Raw genomic sequence first — 22,773 nt, forward strand, 5'->3', positions numbered from 1 at the left:
TTGTTAAAACAAGTGGAAGCTAAACAGCAAGAAAATCAGTTTTTATAAGAGACATTGAATGCAGCATCAAACACCATATTTGGTGTTATGGAGAATCACAACCACGCGGTTTTAACATTTATTCTCTTCTCTTATGTGTTACTTATATGATAAGTATACGTTTTACATTTGTAGCATGTGTCTCTCTAAAAAAACCTTATTATCAAAATAACTCGAAAGAAAGAAAGAAAGAAAGAAAGAAAGAAAGAAAGAAAGAAAGAAAGAAAGAAAGAAAGAAACAAAGAAAAACTACAGTACAGTGTGCACAGACATTCAAAGATGCTTTTTTAAAATCTTTGCTGACTTAAAAAGAAATCAGACTAGTTTTGCGTAAACACGGCGCAATTTGATGTTTGGGTCCGATTACTTCCTTTGAGTCACATGACTATGCCGTATGCTGCGTTTACTTATCGTGGTAATTATGGAACTTCGTGTACATACATGACAGTGCTACCCAGTAACGTTTTAAAACAAAATTAATATCAAAGCTTTCAGTTTATGGATTTTAACTTCCGTAATTTCTTATCAGTTTGACGTGATCTTAAAAGTGAGTTTTCCCGATAAGTGTACAGTTTTGATTTTTTAAGAACTTGCCTGTTTTACTGTGGGCCCTGAACATAGCATGACACAACAACGAAGATGGCGTGTTGTAGAAGCTGTTTTTGTTGCCAATGTTGCTGCAGAGAAGGAGAGACACGGACACCAGAGGAACTGGTAAATTGTTTAAATTTACTGGGCAAACTGGGATTGTGTAGGTGGTTTTAATGTGGGTTATTATACCTCTCTCAGACTCTCACCTGAGCTCATCGCTGTGTCCTGCTCCAGTTACTCCACCCTGTTCACTGACCACAGTCTATTTTGTCTTTTGCAAGTAAACTACATTTTTCTTTTACTGTCCTTCGATGCAAAATAACAAGAAGGGTAAAGAAGTCAGTAACAGGACCATAACTTGCCCCTGGTAGCTATCAGTCGATAGGTTTCTTTAGTCATGGAGCTGAAGCAGATGTACTGAACCCTGTTCAAAAATTCTTCAAGTTAGAGCTTCCCTCACGGTATATTGAGCCACTGCACGCTTCCTAACACTATGCCAATGTATCTTATTAATCTGAATTTTGTCCTCAATTCGGCGTTGAACTTACCCGTCAGTTTTCTACTTTACATACACACACACACCTTAAATGTATGATAAGCTTGATATTGCAAGTACCGTCCAGGTGCGCTCCATATCTCACATTGGGGTTCATTCAATGCAAAAACATGTTAATGATTAAGATTATTAAAGAGCCGAATTAGCTTAAAGATTATAACTATGCCTGGAAACTATGTGAGCATACTTCATGTAAAAGGTGTTTTCTTATTTTTAAGTGCAAAATAATTTTACAGAATTGTAAATGGAGTCTGGTGTGGCTGTTTAAACTGCATTTAATCATACTGCTTTTTGGCTTCAGTTCTGGTCAGCTGCCTGCTAATCTGAGTGTATTAATGCTGTGTCCTTCCTCTTTCTTATCCAAGACAATTCTTGGGGAAATCCGAGAAGAAGAAGATGAGATCCTGCCCAGGAAGGACTATGAGGTGAGGAACTTTTGTTGTAATAGAAACACATCGTGTGTAGAAAGTGTTGTTGTTGTTTTCACTCTGTCTCTGGTGATGGTAAGAGCGTGTGGATATCTGACCTTGGCTTTAGGAACACAGTCTGTGCTTGTTTTGGCTCTTTCAGAGTTTGGATTATGACCGCTGCATCAATGAGCCGTATGTGGAGGTCCTGGAGGGGATGGACCACAAAGTAAGGAAGATTAGAAATGTATTTGTGTTATTTTGAAATGTATTTATTTGTGATGGTTGATATTGAGATTCTTAATCATGATAAACAAATGATAAATATGAGGCGACACTCAAGATCTTAGGGACTGCCAACAGCCTAAGAAGTGGAGACCAGCTTGTCCATAAATATGTGCAGATTTATTGTTTATTTGTACAATGTTTCACTATTTTGGATTGAGCATTAAAACATAAAAGTTTAAATGTTGTAGTTGATAATATCTAAAAGCCTGTTTGCTGAGCTCCAAATATGAAAGTCATAATGATCATAAAGAAAATAACTTTTTTAATAAGGACATTTTCACTTCTCAATTTTAGATTTTTCCTCTGAACCTGTTTTTTTTTTGCCACCAGAAATCCGGGAAGTATGAAGCCGTGCGGTGGCTGATGGTGTTTGCAATTGGAGTCACAGTGGGTCTGGTAGGTGTAAATTAAAATATCTTAGTATTCACAACATTTCCTGATCTTTAATTTAAGTCTATTTTACATGTTGGTAATTTCTGCAAAGTTAGAAAGATTTTCAAATAAAAAGAGTTTTTTTTTTTTTTTTTTTTTTTTTTCATAGAAATGTTTCAGTCCAGGTCATGTTTTGATATTTCTGTAGTTTATTTTTATTAGATGCTGATCATGTGACTCCACTGTGACCTGTCTGTCTCTTTCAGGTGGGCCTGTTTGTAGACTTTTTTGTGCACCTCTTCACTAAAATCAAGTTCTCTCTGGTGGGTGATTGTATCCTTCCACTGTCAAACAGTCAAACAGATTGCCGAGCTTCAGTCATTAAGTGAAATCACAGTTTGCATAGTCTGCAGAATAAAACAGCCACAGACAGATTGTTATAACCTTTATGTGCAGAACAGAATCAAATGGATCAGATGTTGAGACAGTTTGAGACAGTCCCTAAGCTCAGCTCAGAGTTTCTCTGCATGTGTAAAGCTTATTATGTGCTGCTTTGTGTGATTCTCTGACATGTGGCTCCTACTGTGAGCTACATGTTGGCAGCAGAAACACTGACGGCAGAGCTCTGTAGAAACATGTGCAGAGTGAGTGTTTTATTTCTCCTTCACTTGGTGTCCGTAGCCATCGAGAAGTGCAGTGATACAGGCTGCCTGGCTCTGTCTCTGTTGGAGCTCCTCTCCTTCAACATGTTCTTCGTCTTCATCGCCAGCATGCTCGCCCTCATTGAAGTGAGCTCACTCAGATACACTCAGGACATTTATTTGAGTTGTGCTTTCTTGTTTTCCTTTTCAAATACAGAAGCTAAGTGTGTTGGAGATGATGTTAAGACACTAACACTATGATTTCCTGTTTTCAGCCGGTAGCTGCAGGTTCAGGGATCCCAGAAATCAAGAGCTACCTGAACGGAGTGAAGATCCCTGGAATCGTGCGTCTGCGAACGTTTCTCTGCAAAGCTGGAGGAGTCCTGTTCAGTGTGGCTGGAGGTAAGGATGAAGAAATGCAACAACAGAATAATAATAATAAAATCCATTTTTTTGTAATGCACTTTACATTTCAAGGCTCTCAAAGTGCTACAGAGCAATAAATAAAACAGTAAAAACCATAGAAACAAACAACAGAGAACACAGGGTCAAAGCTGTGAAAATGATTGTGAAATATCGTGATTGCTCTTGGTGCTCTCAGGTCTGTTTGTAGGAAAAGAAGGCCCAATGATTCACAGCGGAGCCATCGTGGGAGCTGGTCTTCCTCAGGTAAACACACACCTAGCTGACTAACACTCTGTGTGTAGAATAATCTTTAGAGTGTTTGCTCTTCCTGTTTTGTTTCTTATTTAGGGAAAAAAAGAGTTATGAAGTAACTTACTGCAGTTTTTATCGCTGAAACAAATTATTAAGTTCCCCTGAATTTAAGCGTGAATGCAGACCGATATCAGAGTTTTTTGGTGGGAGTCCGTTTATTTGTGTTTTTGGTCAAGTAAAATATGGCCCCGTCTGAGTGCAGAGGAAACCGACAGAGGAGCAGGGAGGGGGTGTTTGGTGTGTGCGCTCTGGGCTTCTGCTGCACAAAAACACTGCTGTAGGGGTCATTTCTGCCCTAAACCTTGTGATAAGACCCAACTTGTTCCATCCCAGAGTATCACTTTAAGGAGAGTCAGAAAAAACACTTGCAAGAAAATCACTGCAGCTGTCTGCAGCGTGTGTGTAACAAACCAAACTACAGCAGAGATTAAAACATTTAGTTCACACATCTTTTGTTTAAACTGTGATTAATAATACATTATTTCTAGGGCTGGGACAATTTTTATGGTCTGATTTGATTTAAATTGTGATTATTCAATATTTCTGATTTTTGAGAATTTTAGTTTGCTTCTTTAACTCCACGGAACCCCAAAAGATTCACAATTAAATAAATAAAATCATTTTGATATAAATACCATTTTGATTAATAATAAACAAATATATAATATGGCCATTAAATTGTAAAATACTGTAATATTATTATGAAATGTGTTTTATTGTTCTTCAATATCGAAGTATTATAATTTGATATTTTATAATGATTTTGTTAACAATTTCATACGTTTAAAAGTAATGACTTTTTTTATTTATTTTCCAACCTTTTATAAAACAATTTTTTTTTTACAAATTCAATTTTTATTTCTCAATGTCCTTTTCCACAATGTTCATTTTATTTCATAATCTTGTTTGTCGGCACAATTACTTGGTGTGTCAATCACATAGACTGTATGGTCAATCAAAGCACATAAGACGGAACCAGTTAAGTGATTGGCTGATCCTTTACACACACATTGCAGCAGCACTTGCAGTATGGATTCAAACGTGGAGACTTATTACTAATGCTAAGATGACTGAAAAGCTAAAAACAGGAGTACATGACACATTTGAGACTAAATGGCTGCAGGAGGGAAGTCAGTTTCAGTTTCAAGGAGCTGAGAGTGGAGGTCTGCAGCTAGACCCCTGTCAAACTAATTGATCTTAAAGGATCAAGCACTGGTCCCACCCTCTAGCTTTGACAGACCAAGTCATTCTGAAGAAAAATGACATGAAATAAAAAGGCCACTGTGGAAAAAGACATTATGAAATAACAATTGTCTTTTAAAAAAACGTTTATTTTTTAATTTAATAAAAGCGTGGAAAATAAAAAGACATCACTAAAAAAAGTATGAAATTCTTAAAATAATCACAATGAAATATTTTATTATAATAATTCAATATTAAATAATAATAAAAAATCATAATGATATTGCCTTATTTACAATTTAATGGTCATATTGTATATTTGTCTGTTATTTATCAAAAAAAGTGTTTCAAAAAGTTGTTTTAATTTATGTATTTATGAATCCTTGGGGTTCCATGAAACTCCAGACCATGTGAAAGTTGAGTGATGATGATTTCTATTTTCGGGCTGTATCAGGGGCCATGTTTTCAGAGGAAAGGCTCATCAGATGTGAGTCAGTTTTTGAGATTTATTCAGGGGATGTGACATCACTTTACTGGATAGTCTGAGAAAACATTTCACCATCTGCTGGAACCCACCTTTTGAACAAAGACTAAAATGAAAGATTTAAATTTGAAAAATACATTTATAAATACATATATTTTTTAAAATTCTGATTTAAAAATTGTAAAAAAAAATTCTGATGCTTATATGATTGATTTTTTTTCTCACCCAAAGTTAAAGCTAACTATTAGAGCCCCAGTTATATTATTTTATCACACCCATGTAAAAAAAACCCTGTAAGGATGGCTGTTAAAAGTGTGTCAGCTCTGAAAGAAGCTGCAGTTATAAACTGAACTGAACCTGTCACAGACTGAGGCACAGATTGTGTCTACACACGGGCAGATCAGAGTGTTGTGGTTATTTATTCCATGAGATGAGCTGACTGGTGGTGATCTTATCTAGAAGAGTGTCTTTGTTAATGAATAACCCACTTTTTTCACACACCGACCAGATTTATATGATTTTATTCTTAGGAATGGATCAATACTGGATCTATACAACTTCATTAAAAAAAAAAAAACAGGCTGAAAGTTTGATCCAGTGTCCTCTGACTGTTCCTCTCAGACACTTCACTGTGGACATGAGAGTGTCTTCATCACTGATACTGGCCCCTCTATCTTTTAAATAAATGGATAAAGGAAAACACATTTGTCATACAGCTCACTTTGCTCTTTCATAAGCAATGTATTTTACAGATTCAGATTGATAAATGCCGATCTGTGCATGGATACGAGCGCACACCCATTTTTCCATAAATGAGGGCCACTGTCTCAAAGATTCAGCAAAGTTTGAGAGAAAGTTTTACAGGGGGCAGTGGTGCCTCAGTCAGACTGATATCCTCCAGAAGAAAACAAGCAAAGGACTTCCATAAAGCCAAATTGCAGTACGTCTCTTCAGAATCCTGAATACATCTCATTCTCAGTATCTGTTTTTTGCCTTCAAACTGTCACAGATTCATCTGAGAGGAAGCTTTTACTCAGTCCTCTCCAAATTATTGCTTTGAATCCAGAGTCTTATGATGCAGCTGATGTATTGAACCTTTTCAGCTCTGTTTGCTCATCCGATGTGTTTTCTTCTCTCAGTTTCAGAGCATCACTTTCAAGAGGATCAAATTTGATTTCCCTTACTTTCGCAGTGACAGGTAAATCTGTGTCTCTCTCTTTTCTGATTTCTTTGAGTCCAAATATAAACCCCCCACTTCCCTGCTCGGTCTCTGCTCTGTTTCAGGGACAAGCGGGACTTTGTATCGGCCGGCGCTGCAGCTGGAGTCGCTGCTGCCTTCGGCGCTCCTATCGGAGGAACGCTCTTCAGCCTGGAGGAGGGCTCGTCCTTCTGGAACCAGGCGCTCACCTGGAAAGTGGTGAGTCACAAACTCCCGTCTACATGAAGGAGGACACAATGTTTCCTATTCTTTATGTTCACTGTGTTTGAGCTTCAACACTGAACTAAACCCCATGATAGAAATAAGAATAAAAGAAGAAAGCCTTCAATGTCATCACCTAAATCATGCATGGTGAAATAAGGAGCGCTGGTTTGTTTAGTGCTCCAACAAGGAATCTAACAACAGTGGAAAAACAGCAGCATAAAAAAAAGAAAAAGAAAGAAATAGGAGAAGAACAAGAAAGACAAAGAAAAAATGAAAAAAAAGGCAAGAACAAAAAAAAAATGAAGCAAGAAGAAAAAAAGGGGGAAAAAATGAAGGAAAAAAAACTTGAATTTAAAAAACACCTTTCTTCTCTTCATAGTCATTACACAAACTCACAACCTCAGACCTCTTCTTCTTCTGTTTCAGCTCTTCTGCTCCATGTCTGCAACTTTCACGCTCAACTTCTTCCGTTCAGGGATTAACTTCAACAAGTGGGGCTCCTTCCAGCTGCCGGGTCTGCTCAACTTTGGAGAGTTTAAGGTTCAAAGTTTCTCCTTTGATCTGTCTATTAAAAAAAGACACAAAGTAATCATTTCTACACACAATCTGGATCTTATCAACGTTTTTTTTTGCCCACTAGTGTCCAGATGGAGATAAGAAATGCCACCTGTGGACGGCCATGGATCTGGCTTTCTTCGTCATAATGGGGGTGGTGGGTGGCCTGCTAGGTGCACTCTTCAACTGCATGAACAAGAGTCTGTCAAAATATCGTATTAAACACATTCATCCCAAGGCCAAGTTCATCAGGTAAGTTCTACTTCATCCAGAACCCAAACTGTTCCTCAGACCTGTCTTCAGACCTGTCCTCAAACCTGTCCTTAGACCTGTCCTAAAAGTCTTCTAACCAATTCTCAGACCTGTCCTCAGACTAATCCTCAGACCTGACCTCAATCCTGTCTTCAAACCTGTCCTCAGACCTGTCCTCAAACCAGACCTCAAACCTGTTTTCAGACCTGCCCTAAAACCTGTCTTCAAACCTGTCCTAAAACCTGTCCTAAAAGTCTTCTAACCAATCCTCAGACCTGTCCTCAGACCTGTCTTCAAACCTGTCCTTAGACCTGTTCTAAAACCTGTCCTCAAGTCTGCCCTCAGGCCTGTCCTCAAACCAGTATTCAGATCTGTCTGGAAACCTGTCCTCAAACCTGTCTTCAAATCTGTCCTCAGACCTGTCTATAAACCTGTCCCCCAAACTGTCCTAAGAGTCTTCCAACCTGTCTCTAGTCCTGTCCTCAGACTTGTCTTCAAACCTGTCCTGAGACCTGTCCTCAGACCTGTCCTCAGACCTGCCTTCAGACCTGTCTTTAGATTAAAATAAAAACCACAGAACACAGATGCTGATCTGATTTTTGCATGTCTCTAGAGTCCTCGAGAGTCTTCTGATAACCATGGTCACATCCATCGTGGTGTTTGCATCATCCTTACTGTTGGGGGAATGTCGGGATCTGTCAACCCCACACACCCACAACTCCACAGTAAGTATGGTTTTCTTCCTGCAGATTATTTTGATTTTACAGGGCGCTGCTCCTTTGGTTGGATTAATTTCTGTGCACAGTTAATATATAACACTTTGAAACAACCATGGGAGGCATCCTGACATCCTTTCCCCTTGGTTTTTTAATCTGAGGTGGATTTTCTTTTTCTCTGTGAACAGTTATGTGCATGAAGAGCAGCTAACAGTCTGCTTACTATCAAAGGTTTCAGCCAGAGCTGCAGATTTGAAACTATGGCATTGATTTATCTGGAGGTTTGAATTTCACCTTACTTGTGATCTGAATGCATGGTAGGCATGCACAGGAAGTCCCTACTGGATGTTTGGCATTAGATACTGGCTTCAATGGAATATTAAAATCATCATTTTCACAATCCAGTTATTGTCATAGAGAGCTGATGGAATTGCATGGACCCACAGAGAGCAGGGTATAAATACAAAAGATTTTATGAATGAGACTTTGATCCAAAGGATGGAGACTTAAGCTTCTATGTTTCATGATGAAATCTCTACACTTATGCTCATGATTTTTAATCTCAGGCTAAATGATTTTTCTCTCAGGTGTCTGGCAGTGAAGACATCAACTCAACAATCCGTCAGTTCTTCTGCACCAATAAGACCTACAACGACATGGCCACACTGTTCTTCAACCCGCAGGAGGCCGCCATCCATCAGCTCTTCCATCAGGACGGTCTGACCAGAAACACTCTTTCTCAAGGGCTTTTACTTTGAAAATCTAACCCCCATTTCCTGCACACGAGGGTCATTTAATGTATCTGAAAGAGAAGCTGAATAGTCCATTTGTGACCCCATCTGTCTTTCTTTTCCTCTCAGGCACCTTCAGCCCGGTCACTCTGTCTCTCTTCTTCCTGCTCTACTTCCTGTTGGCATGTTGGACTTATGGCGTGTCGGTGCCCAGCGGTTTGTTTGTTCCCTCTCTGCTCTGTGGGGCTGCTCTTGGACGTCTGGTAGCTAACATCCTCAAAGTGTGAGATTACATTTCTCTCCATTCACAAAAACTGAAGCTAGCCTCCCTGCTGCTTCTGCAGGCTCACGTCCACCATGCTGGAATCTGCTGACTGTTGGTTTGTCCTTAACTGTGTTGTGTCAGCCAGTTTTGAGCTCCTCTCAGCTGAAAGTAATGACTGTTAGCACACGCTACTATCAAATCACCCACTGGCTCCAGTCTTTATGAAAGAGGACATATCATGCTGATCCCTGATTTAATACTTACATATAATATAATAAAGTTGAAAACAAGACCTTACACCCCCTGAGTTTTCAAAAAATGAGATATTGTATTTTTTCTGATATCCTAGAACGAGATTTGATGCCTCTGAAAATAGGTCATTGCCATTTGGCTGCGAGATTTTGACCTTCGTGACGACACGAGGATCCTTTCTTTTTATTGGAGTAATCTGATAAAGCAGCTCCTCCTCTGTGATGTCAGTTAGTCACACAACCGCCACCGAGGGATACACCCACCAAGAGCCGACTGACTGAGTGCTGGATGCAGGGACTCTGCTCTGCTGAGCAGCTTGGCTTTACATGGTGAATTAGCAGTTAAAACACTGTCGTCGTAATACTTGTGAGACTGTGATATTTGCATGCTTGTTCTGACATGCACTGTGAACCTGGACCACAATAATGCTGCGGTAATAACATAGTGAGGAACTGACGGTAGAGGTGATCTTTAGACTACACTTTCAGCATGATGGATAAAACAGACAGAGAAAAGTGAAGGAGCAGGATGGAGCCCTGTTATAGAAATAGTTTATTGGTGAAGTCTGCCTATATTTCCACGTATAAACTATACATGTTACAGTACCGGTTTGACTCACCACACTGAAGCGTCCTGAGATGATCTGTGTCCAGGTGGATTTTCTTCCTCCTGAGCTGCAGAACCGTCCGGGTCTGACTCGGGGTCCAATACAAAAGGACGTATCCTACACTCTGCCATTTCATTAGTGCTATCAATGCCTTACGGTGAAGTTTTGACAAACAGCAAACTCGCTCGGTCTGCCCCATTCAATGTGGTGATTTCGTAAATACTGCCATGCTGCAAAAACCACCCCCTGACTCTTCCCCCTCCACCCCTCTGATAGAACTGACCAATCAGAGTACAAAGGGCTGTGACGTTGCGAGGTTACTGGAGGTCATTCTCCAAATGGAGCGTTTCAACGAGATCTTCAGAATGGCCTAAACTGAGGATATTGAGAACGCTATTGTGGGGCAATGAAGGAACTAAATGACTTGTACTGAGGGCAGAAATGCTTTACAGGCATCCTAGTCTGGCATAGTGAAAAGGAGAAACAAGCATGATATGTCCCCTTTAACTCTGTGAAGTTTCTCTCTCTGTGATCTCTTCTCTGCACAATGTCTGGAATGATCACTGATCTGATGTCTGTCCTTCCTCTGGTAGGAAGCTGGGGATGGACATCTACTCGGGGACCTTTGCGCTCATCGGAGCTGCTTCCTTCCTCGGGGGTGTGGTTAGAATGACCATCAGCCTGACCGTCATCCTCATCGAATCGACCAATGAAATCACATACGGGCTGCCCATCATGATCACTCTGATGGTGAAGTTTCATATAAACATATGTATAATCAATACAGAGACTGAGTGTCTGCAATCTGCAGGAATTCATGAAGAGTTGATCAGTTTTTTTGTTTATGATGAAGTCACATGCTCTCTCTTCACTTTATAGTTGAGCCTTTTTGTGTGTCACCAGGTCGCAAAGTGGACTGGAGATTTCTTCAACAAAGGCATCTACGACATCCACATCCAGTTGAGAGGAGTGCCGCTGCTGGAGTGGGAGACTGAGGTGGAGATGGACAAGTGAGCCAGATCCTTTCTTCCTACCTGTCTCACCTGACAGATAGTCTGTGTGTGACTGGAAGCTGAAGTCATTTGTGTTATCTTAAGTTCTGCTGGAAACAAGCAGGTTAACTGGCACCTCTACAGGATCCTCATCACAAAGTGCAGCTCCGTCCTCACCATTTGTTTGTTTGTTTGTTTGTTTGTTCATGTCGCTTCCTTCACCTTTACCAGATTGACAGCCAGTGACATCATGGAGACAAACCTGACGTACGTGTACCCCCATACCCGGGTCCAGTCTCTGGTCAGCATCCTGCGGACCACCGTCTACCACGCCTTCCCCGTGGTCACTGAAAACCGACAGAATGAGCGAGACTTCATGAAGGGGAACATCCTGGTCAGCAACAACATCCGATTCAAGGTTGGTCCCTAAACTGTGTGAGCTCAGCGTTGAGGTGTAACTAATGAGCAGTAAGACCACTAGAGAAGTGTAGAGGTTAGGGGTGAGAGATATACTGGTTTCATCACCGTCACCGGTATCATAAGTTGCCACGAAATGAATTTTGCTTTACTGTTATTACCGCGGTAAAGCGTTGTTACACATAATTTAGTCCAAGTAGTGGTTAATCTATGTAGGAGATTTATTTCTCCCGTCGTGAGAAGACGTTTCTGCCACAGCCATTCTGAAAATGCACCTTTAAGTCCAGTAGCACTGAGTCAGTGACGTGACGAGGTAAACATTTACCACGTGCAGAAAGCGAAACAGCTGATGTGTGTGATGATGGCTACCCTGTTTTGGACACAGTCTGTGCATCGTTACAGGTAAGTGTCTATGGTCAAACCTCTTAACCTAAAATATGATACAATCATTTTTTAACAAAAGTAGTGGCATCAAAATAAACGTTTTGAAGCAAACTGAAACAGTAAATTACGGATTTTTACAGTCTAACAAGCTTCATACCCTCTAAGCATTGAAACCAATAAATTTCTCGATGATTTTCGTTATCAATGAAATGCGTGCAGACGAAAAATCTGAGTTTTGCTGAGCTTTGACGGAGTTCAGGCATAAACAGCCAGCCTGCTCCTGTGCGTCCGGCTGGATCGACCGCTGTCATTCAGAAGGTTTCTGCTGATGGGAAAGAGACAACAAGCGTTGTGCTAGTTTGCTATAAGTTTGTTTTTACCCTTTTTTTTGACCAATAAACATGCAGCTACAAAATGCCTGTGATAGACTCTTGTTCTGAGGATGAAGCCTGAGCGCTGTCAAGCGCCACATCATGATGTTCCGCTGGGACAGGTTGTTGTTTTTACTCCTTGTGAGTGACGATGATAAATATCTTAAGACAGCATGGTTTAGGAATCCTACCTTGGATCGATAAAGCTGTGGACCGAGCACCTGCTTCAAAAGTTTTTGTTTTTTCTGGTCGTGGTTCAGGCTCTGAGTCTGAACTGTCGCTCTGTTCTTCCGTCAAAATCACTGATCTGTCTGTATCTCTGTGTTTGTTGCCCGAAAAACACGACAGCGATGGTAAAAAGCACGTCAGTAAAATGTTCTGTCCCATGCCACAGCCGTCTGTATCACAGCAGCAGTGTTTAGAGGAATAAAAGCTCAGAAATCTTAAGCGCTTCATTAGACAACCTTACAGGCTTCAGAAAACATACAGAACATGCAAAAAGTTTTTTTTTTTTTTTTGTATATATTCTTCATTCCTCAGTGCTCACCAGTACAGTGCGCTTCAAGCTTGAATTGGGAAAAGTTTCCTTCCAAAAGCACATTATGGGCAAAGCCTTTTTCTATCACAGTATTAGAGATTTTCCTCCTGCTTGGTAGGATGTGTACACTTATAACACAGAACAGTCAGAATCATGTTTTGGTAAGACTTCATGTTTTACATGTTGGAAAACCACGATATAATACTGTTATCACAATATGAAGGAAAAATACCGTAAAGTAAATTTTGGGCCATATCGCCCACCCCTAGTAGAGGTTCAGTGACCACTTGTCCGACCTTTAGTTTCAAATGGACCCTTACTCTCACTCATGGCTTAAAATGTTTGTTAGGATCAGGGCAGAGAGGACTAACATTTCAAACAGTCAGCATGTCCTCTTCATCGACATATTTGATTCATGTCTTATCCTATACTCAGGTTTTTTGGTACTTAGTTATTTTTTTGATCAGAATTTCAATGGCTTTAGTATTTTATAATCTATTGTCTTCTATTTTTTCCCTTTTCCTGGATTTCATATGTATTTGGTTGTTAAAATTGTTTACTTCTCTATGTGCCTTTAATTGCCCCTCAGGGTTAAATCAAGTTTTTTGATTGAACTGAATTTGAATTATTCTCTATCTTCTGTAAGGCTGTCCAAGAGGACTGGATCTGTAAAACTTCTTTTACCCTCACTTGTAGAAATCCAGTGTGATGTCTCGAGCTGGGGAACAGCGGCGGCGCTGTCAGTCTATGAAGTCGTATCCGTCCAGTGAGCTCAGGAACGTTTGTGACGAGCAGAGTGCTGCTTCAGAGCCGGCAGAGGAGGGAGAGGACCTGCTGCAGCAGATGTTAGAAAGGAGGTAGAGGATGCACACACACACACACACACACACACACACACACACACACACACACACACACACACACACACACACACACACACACACACACACACACACACACCTGACAGTCCTTAAAGTTAGTGCGAGGAGTTATGGAGTGATTGTAAAGATGCCAGTGAATCACTTCCTTTTTAATACTTTTTATTGTCATCACATCACAACTTTCATTGCCCTTTTTAAGAGACCTATGTAGAGATGACAACCATTTTTATACATACATAAATAATAACATTATTTAGCATCCAAGTTTAAAGTGCTACCATATTTAAGATTCTCCATATACAATTAAATGTATACAAAAACATTTCTGATTTATGAAAATCTGATTACTGTATTTTTCTCAAATTTTCACACCTTCTGAACATTATGGCAAGGCAAACATAGAGTATATACAAACAGACAAATAGAGAGAGAGAAAAAAATGAAAATAAAGTACAGGACATTTCTCAAGGTAAAGTTCATATAGTGCTCCCCCAGTTAACTGTCGGCCTCAACATAAAAATCACAATTCAATAGTTTCAATTCATTATGCCATGACCATGTGATAATAAAGTGACCACTTAGACCATCTTTTTTCAAAAAGTTTCAAGTTTCCCCTTATTTTATAAGTTAATTCCTCCATCTGGTGTATTTTTTGCACCATTACCCTCCATTTAACTATCAGGGGACATGTTTTCTGCAGCCAGTTTCTTGTTATCTACTTCTGTGCTGTTATGCGCAGTGTCCTTATCAAATATTTATCATTGTCGTTTTGTGTTTTATTCACAGTTTTGCCTAAGAGCACAAAGTATATATTCAACACTTCAAATGACATTATTCCATTTTCGTCCAGACACTGTCCAAAAATAGTCAGTCTCTTTTGTGCCCATATAGTAAAAGTTGTGTCATGTTTATTAGGAAAAAAATCTGGATCTTCTTTTATCTCTCTCAGCACCATTAAATCATTTTTATTTCAGTTACTCTTAATTTGACCCCAAATCTGCAAAGTATTCTTAATAAATGTACCATCCATTGCTTGTTACCTTTGTTGCTTTGCACAAAAGGGTATCGTTTTTAATGAAACACCACACATGTATTTCTCTATTGACCTCCACCTTACCTCAGAGTTATCATTTAACCAAGTACGTATTGATTGTAATTGAGATGCATAGTAATAATGCTTTAGATTGGGGAGAGCAAGTCCCCCCTTCTCTTTAGCCATTTTCAGAGTCTTCATTTTAACTCTTGGTTTTTTATCATCCCACACAAATTTACTCAACATTTTGTTCCAGTTTTTAAAAACAACATTTTGCTGCATTTATAGTTTAGAGAAAACATTTATAAATGACAGTGGTTTTAAGTTTGTCAAATTTCCTTTGCAATGCATAACTCTTGTTAAAATTCAGAACCAAATCCTGACTCTTTTGAGCTCAGTGAGGTGGTGTGCTTTGTTTTTGTCTCCAGCAGAGGACAGCACTGACCTGCAAGCACCTTTGAGATGCACAGATTATAAGTCAAATGGTTCATGTTTATGATAATATAATGGTGTGTATGAAGCCAGCCACCTGTGATAGTTCACCTGTGACCTCCTTTTCCACAGACACACTCCGTACCCAAACCTGTACCCAGACCAGTCCCCCAGTGAGGAGTGGACCATGGAGGAGCGCTTTAGACCTCTCACCTTCCACGGCCTCATCTTGCGCTCTCAGCTTGTCAACCTGCTCATCAGAGGGGTCTGCTACTCCGAGAGTCAGTCGGTCCGTCTCTCACAAACACACACACACACACACATACACACATACACACACATGCACGCACACACACTTGACCTGTGCTTCAAACGTTTCTGTGTGTATCTGAGTGAGCCTCCCTCCCACAGAGTGCCACGCAGCCGCGGTTATCCTTCACAGAGATGACAGAAGATTACCCACGATACCCCGACATCCACGACTTGGACCTCGCCCTGCTCAACCCCCGCATGATAGTGGTACGACACATTTTCTGCACAGAGGGCTAAACTTAACGAAGCTTTCATTGTATCTTCCAAACTCTCTTCAGACAAAGAGAAACTTCCAAACATCAAATAATCTTAAGGTAGAAGGATCCAGCCAACGACTGAGTGCTCCAAATCATCAGCAAACGCTGAAGTCAGATAATATTCACATCACATGTTCAACATGTGATCACTCAGAAACTATTGTGGTAAAAGTTTGGAAAGCTTTTAAGTGTGACCATGAATAGATCTCTTTACGTCTCTTCCATCTATTTTTTGATCTAAAACCCTCTGTGCTGCCAATTTAATGCCTTCCATGGTTTTTTTAGTTCATGTGTTTGGTTTTAATCAAACATGTGGAAAGTTAGACCCACTCACAAAACTCTAAGGTGTCTGTTTGAGCTGCAATATAACTGGAAGGATAATAGCTTCTTTCTCTCAGCCAAAGTTATCTGTGAAATGGCAAAGAGAAACATTCATGGGAGTATTTAACTGTTTTAATCTTTAGCCCGTGTTTTAGAGCTTAGCCTGTATTTTAGACTTTATCCCATGTTTTTGCCGTTAGCTTGTGTTTTAGCCTGTAGCTCGTGTTTTAGCCTTTAGTCTGCGTTTTAGGGTGTGTTTCAAAGCGATAGAGTTCCATCCTTCCTTCCTCCATTTGCGTCGTTTATTTGTGTCTTAGTGCCTCCTACCAGATATACATGAGAGAGACGTGAGGAAATGAAGAGAGGAGAGAGGATGGAGGAGATTTGTTTTTAGAGCAATGGGACATCCTCTCCTCCGGAGCGTCACATGAAGCAACGTGTTTCAGTGATGATGGCATCAGCTGATCACCTCTGGATCATCTGTCAGTCAGCTCTAACAGCTGTTTGTGTGTTTTCACATGTGCGCTGTAATAACTCTGATCAAACAGAAACAGTAACAGAGATTTGTCTGTTCCTTTAACCTGTTTAACAAACACGTTACCATGAAGAAAACCTGCTCTCTGTTTATTCTGTGAGCTGTTTAGAAGACACAGATCAGTTTACTGGTAAATTGCGTAATTGTTAAAGTATTTTTGAATGATTTGGCCTTAATCTGGAGTGCATCTGATGGTGAACTCTGAAACTTATTAATATAACTTAGTTTATTGTGTCTCAGGAAGATATTATTTATTAGATACCAGTATTGATCCTCCATTACATTGATTTGATGATGGTTGTGTTCAGTATTTTATGCAGCTATGGCGATTCAGAAAGTACTTCCGGTGTCACAGAGAAGATAGGACAGAGGAGGCATGAAATTATCGCTTTGAGATGCCTGTTTCTTAGCCTTTAGCCTGTGTTGTAGTCTTAGCTCGTGTTTTAGCCTTTAGCTCGTGGTCTGTATCTCCCCTGTTTATCTTTCTTCTGCTCTTCTGTCATTTTTCTGTCTGACAGTTAGGCTCCAGTCTCCACCATCACTACAAAATTAATCACAGAAATCATTTTCAGCAGAGAAAGACACAGATCTCTCTACCCTGAACTAAATGTCATCAGCCGGCGTGGTGGTGTTATAAAGGCTTAGATGTGTTGTAAATCAATGGGGTCCTTCTCGACCTGGAAGCTAGGAGTAGCATTCAGGAATTACCTTTAAACCTTTATTGGTGCTGATAATCTCATTTTAAAGTGTGGATTAGGATCAGGCATGTATCTAGAAGGAAGAGTTTTTCTACATCACTCAAATGTCCTCACAGGGACTTACACATCCTGGGCAGGTATGAAAGTCTTCCATGTGTTTTTTGTCCCCAGGACGTCACCCCCTACATGAACCCTTGTCCCTACACGGTGTCTCCTAACACCCGAATCTCCCAGGTGTTCAACCTGTTCAGGACGATGGGCCTGAGACACTTACCGGTGGTTAACGCTGTAGGAGAGGTGAGTGAGACGGTAAAGAGGATCAGGTTCTGCTGGGCCAGATTCCAAAAGCTGATATTATGCTCTGTGGCTGTAGGGACATCCCACTTTTTATTAGAAACCTGGATTAAAGTCTGATAGCCCAGCTCGTCTTGGCTTCATCCAACCTCCCCAATCTGCTTTGTCTTTCAGATTGTTGGAATAATCACACGACATAATCTAACACATGAGTTCCTGGTGGCCAAGCTGAGACAGCATTACATCACCATCTGACCAACCCCCAACCCCTCAGCATGTAGGCATTCCCAAACCAAACTGAATTTTAACACACACACGCACACACACACTCTCCCTCTCTGCGGTTCAGTGTGGATCTCAGTCCTTCTGTTAGGGAGACCAGCAGGTTGTGTTTCACAGGAGTCTATCTTTCATCCCTGGCTGTGCTGTGATCCACCATGGATACTAACGGTTGGTCAAAAGGAACAGAGCTGACTGTACCACCTTGATGTGTTAGGAAACTCATCATCTCATTGGCCACATGGTGAGATAAAAACATCTAGACCAGTGTGATGCTAAATGTCCTGATCCGTCTGCTAACCAAAACAATTTTCACATTCATCATGGCTCCCTCATGTGTCACAGCAGAACACGCTCCTGTGTGGCTTTGAGGCCTCATTGGTCTACAGAGCTTTCGATTATGTTGTTGCATCCTTTTTTATTAACATCAAATTCCTTTTTTTTTTATTAACTAACCTGTCAGTGAAGTGAACCAATTGCTTCTCTATGAGGAGACGTAACACTGGCCATCTTTTTATGAAGGATGTAATGAAAATAAGATTCTTTTTCAATTATCTGAGCTGGAGACCCCTGCAAGCAGATTTTAACTGGTTTTAGAACAAATATAAATTAATACTGATGTCTTTGAATGACCTTAAAACACAAAAACTTCCATGTGCAATCAGATTAATCATTCTTTTCAGCTTCAACAGCAAGTTCTTGTCAAATCAAATCACCCTGGGATGTTTTGGACTGGAAAAAAAAAACTTTAAAATGTAAATTTTGGGGGCAAGATCAACATAAGTCAGAAGGTCACAACAGGAGCTGTATGTTTGTTGAACTGTGTGACATGTCAAATATTTATTTTAAACTCATTTCTGCTCTGATTTAAGCTTCCTCAACCTTTGCACAGCTAACGGTCAGACTGGGAAAGAGTTATTCATGCTTTGATTCGATGTAGTGAGGTCACTTTTTGCTGGTTGAAGACCAGAGCCCCAGGTCTAGTTCAGATCAATGCATGGCGCAGGGACAGATTAGAGGGGGTCAGGAAGGTGCTTTTGTGCACCTGGTGCTCTTTAAACTCTTAAGAGCTTTTCATTTTCAATGTTTGCATGTTTGTAGTTTAGTGGCAGAGGTGCTGTTACATGAGAAACACCTCTGCTGTCCTCCACAGACCACATTTCTAAGCTCTCCTCTAACTTCTCACCTGTCTGTGAGTCAGCAGCTTCTTGTAGGTAAATCAAGAGAAATAACCATGAAACATTTCTCTGTGTGCATTCAAACAGTACTCACAGGACTTTAAATTCTCAGATGTTTAGTCTGTAATGATGTTTTGGTTTAGAGTTCATAGGAGCACCAGGCGATGAAAGACCAGGACACCTTGTCTAGATGTCTGTCCTCATGACCTCCTGCATGATCAAACACTACATTCCCTCAGTAACGAGGTTATGGTCTGCTCTTTTGGTTCCTGTGCCCTGAAAACCTACAAAGATAAGTCTGTTTGCTTTTCTTCCGCTGCTTGCGGCGTGAAGCTGACCTGAGTGAAACACCACCTGCTGAAGTTTCCAAACTACCCACTGGCCAGAACATCTGATTTGACTTTTCAACAATGCTTTATCATCTCTGTCACTGTAGCACTTTGATTTTTGACTGTATGTTTGGGTTTCCTGTGGAGGTAACTGGAATTGTCTGCACTAACGCGGGCTGGCATCCCTCACAGCCTGTGTCTGAACTAACCCTCAGAGGATGCTCAGAGACCTCGTGGGCTCATTCCAAGGTGGACCAACAGTAACATTTTTAACCACTTCAGCTCTTTGTAAATAGATTAGCAAAGTTGATTTGCACTTCTGATGTGTAGATGGTTTCCCCGCCTGCCCATCCATGAGCTCAGAGCTGGAATTTGTCTGGACTGAGAGGACTGAGCAACAGTCTGAGGTTACTCAGACCAAGTTTTTCTGTCAGGATCTGTGGGGATGTAAAGAATGAAGCTCCTGTATTAACTCTTATATTTGAAGTATTCCACAGAGTCCTCAGCTACGGGATGTTATCAGCACATTAGCTCCTTTCTTGCTCTCTCTATACAGAATCTGTTTCCTCTGAGGAACTGAAAATGAGACCCAGCAAAGGAAGTGAAGGGTGCTTTTAATGAAGACCACTGTTTGTCAGGGCGATTGAAAACCATGGCACATATTTGTTCATCAAACATTCCTTTTTTTGTTTCTTGTCTCTGCTTTATGTTGTATTTAAGAGATTATTTTTATAAAGCTGGATTTTTATGATTTGCTGCCTGTGCTGTGAATGAAGCATCATGCAGTCATGTTTCTGAGGTGGCTCTCTGTCATTTACTTACTCAAAGTCCTATACAGTAGGCAGTGCTCACTTATTTTATCATTGAACTTCTTGTTTTGATGTTAAGCCTTTTAAATGCGTCATACGGCACAGCAGGAGGTGTCCAAGCTATGAGATTAAGGGAACAATGCTTCGTACATATCCAACGTGAAGCCGGACCTGCGACTGTTTGCCAAATCCTTTCTGCTTCTTTTGACTCATGTGGAGGTTTCCACAGCGCCCCGTGCTCGATCAGACCATGAGAAAACTGACCCTTTTCCTGCAGAAGGAAGAAGCAGAGATAACTCTGCGTTGTGCCTTTGTTATGTTTCAGATAAATAAAGGTTTTCTGTTTCCCAATCACACAAAGTTTGTCTTCTCTTTGGTTTTAATAAAGAATTTGACCATGGAAACGTTATAAAGGAGCGATTTTTGAAGTGTAAGACAGTGAGCCTCCCTTTAGGGAACATGGAAGTCACCTGGGCCCCCCCTACTTGAATGAAAAGAATACTCATAATAATGAATACATTATTCCCTTTGGGTTTCAACCACCAAACATCTAAAACAGTCTCCAACATTTTAGTGAAGACAGGTAAGAATCTGATGAGTGATTCTAAAATATGGGTCCATGGCATATATTTATTAATTTTACCAAAATATTAATTTCAAGCAGTGACCAATTTTCCAGTGGGTCATTAAGTTTTTGTGCTGTCTGATTTCTCACACATAAAGTTTGCTCTTCAAAATTAACACTAGAATACATGTTTGTGTTTATTATTTTCGTTATTATTTGATCAAAATAATCATTAGAACATGACAAAGCAGTTTTAAAGTATTGAAATAATTAATTTAGATAAAACATTTCACTTTGTGTGTGAAAAAAAACCCTATAAATTAGCAATGGTGTGCTCCAAAGTCACGCGACCCAAATCAGCTTTTTGGTGGGAACCTTGAAGAAAGTGTGGTATGTTTCACTTCCTCCTCATCAATATTTCATCAGAATGATTGTCTGTACATGGAGCGCATTAATTGTACATCAACTGTCCACGGCTATCGGCTGTTAGTGTTCCATGGCGCAGACCAGCTGTCGGCTGTCTGTGCTCCACAGCGCAGACCAGCCATCTGCATCCACAGTGCAGACTGGCTGTCTGCGCTCCATGGCCCAAACCATGTATCCAGTGATTTTTGCCGTGTGTTTTTGTGTTAATAAATGGGATGTGTTGATGGGCAATGCTGTGTTGGTCAATTTTAACCCTTTTGCCCCACCAGCAACAATTGTTGCCTAAGTGTATCACTGTAATTTTCAACACTCAATAAAAAAAATCTCAGCGTTACTAAGCAACTTTTTCAACTTATATGTTAGTAGACAACTAAACAAACATTTTGGTTTGTAAAAAGTAGTTTCCAAGTGGTCCCGGTCACATGACATCATCTGCTTGTGGAAATCTTGCTCCTGGAAAGAGCTAATTTTCATAAATTTTTTATGACACCCCCCAAACATATACAGTTTTTTTATTTTTCAAGTTTAGAGTCTGGATGAGAGCATTTAAGTGAAGGTACAGTCCCATAGACAGCACCATTTCATGATTCAGCTGCTGTGTTTGGATGTATACTAACAGCAATGTCTAAATGCTGTTTGAACTGTTATTAGCATGATGGTTATTTATTTGTTTAGTCAGAGACTTATTTTGTGGCCCCTTAATCAGTGTCTCACATCCCACAATGACCAGCCCTGATCCAGTTTATGATGACTGATGGTGATCATACATGGTTAAAAAGGAAAGGGTAAAAATGATCAGAGGTTTATCTGAACGCTCGTCCAGGTCTTTGTGTAACTTATTTTATAACATTTGAAAATCTGCTATTATTTATCTCTCTTCACCAACATGGTTATACACTCTGATGGATCCTGTCAGGAGGAACAAATGTTTGTTTGTTTAATGAGTTTTTCTCTCCCTCCTCTCTCTCTCTCTCTCACACACACACACACAGATGGTGAGTTCTTCACTGTTGAATCTTCATCACCTGTAGAGCCGGGACGTGTCCGATCAGCTGGTGACTTTAATCAGTTTGTCAGCAGGGGCTGCTCGGGTTGCAGCGTGTGAGGGACTTTATGATGATATAATTCAAAGCAGGAGGAACGCTTGACACCATTTAGCTTACTGAGCGTAGGATTGCCCACAGATAGCAGTAACAGAGCATGCTTCATAAACTCAGCCTCTGAAGCTTGATGATGAAAAACAGTGTTAAATATAAGTGATCAGCCAGTGGCCTTGCAGGGGATATAAAGAGTTTCAGAGGATAAAAGTTACTCCTGATGACTTTAAGCTGGAGCAGCTTATTTGGGTGTGTCTCTTTGGTTTGTTATCAGCTGAGAGAAACCATCGCCTCACTGTCTAGTGATTTAAGGGTTTGGTGTTTAGCACGCACTGCACACTGAGGTCTGTAAACCTACACAGTGACATATCACAGCCCAGGGACTGTCAGCAGACCCTGGATAGGTGCAAAAAAGCTCTCACTGGTAAATGGCCATTTGCAGACCTGAGAGAAGCAGATTCTCCAAAGGTGCACCTCTGTGTTAACCAAAGCTGACACCACCCATGCAGAGGTGTGAGGGGAGACACAGGAAACTACAGTAAACAAA

The 22,773-nt window shown here is 40.4% G+C and overlaps 1 protein-coding gene across 1 annotated transcript; it reads left to right on the forward strand.

The window, feature by feature from the left end:
* Window positions 1-592: 592 nt before the first annotated feature.
* Window positions 593-20,792, forward strand: clcn6 (chloride channel 6). The gene is made up of 23 exons (XM_074681538.1): window positions 593-753; window positions 1,552-1,611; window positions 1,757-1,822; window positions 2,212-2,277; window positions 2,520-2,586; window positions 2,935-3,041; window positions 3,170-3,296; window positions 3,496-3,563; window positions 6,417-6,475; window positions 6,562-6,694; window positions 7,127-7,240; window positions 7,341-7,507; window positions 8,121-8,232; window positions 8,811-8,940; window positions 9,084-9,237; window positions 10,672-10,828; window positions 10,982-11,088; window positions 11,302-11,488; window positions 13,477-13,637; window positions 15,259-15,415; window positions 15,538-15,645; window positions 17,421-17,546; window positions 17,718-20,792. Exons 1-23 carry the CDS (start codon window positions 679-681, stop codon window positions 17,796-17,798), a joined length of 2,589 nt encoding a protein of 862 aa, XP_074537639.1. The 5' UTR covers window positions 593-678; the 3' UTR covers window positions 17,799-20,792.
* Window positions 20,793-22,773: the final 1,981 nt, after the last annotated feature.

The sequence above is a fragment of the Halichoeres trimaculatus genome, unplaced genomic scaffold, assembly GCF_033239565.1.
Source record: "Halichoeres trimaculatus isolate MK-OKI-2021-1 unplaced genomic scaffold, fHalTri1.1 fHalTri1_scaffold_11, whole genome shotgun sequence".
Classification (NCBI taxonomy): domain Eukaryota; kingdom Metazoa; phylum Chordata; class Actinopteri; order Labriformes; family Labridae; genus Halichoeres; species Halichoeres trimaculatus.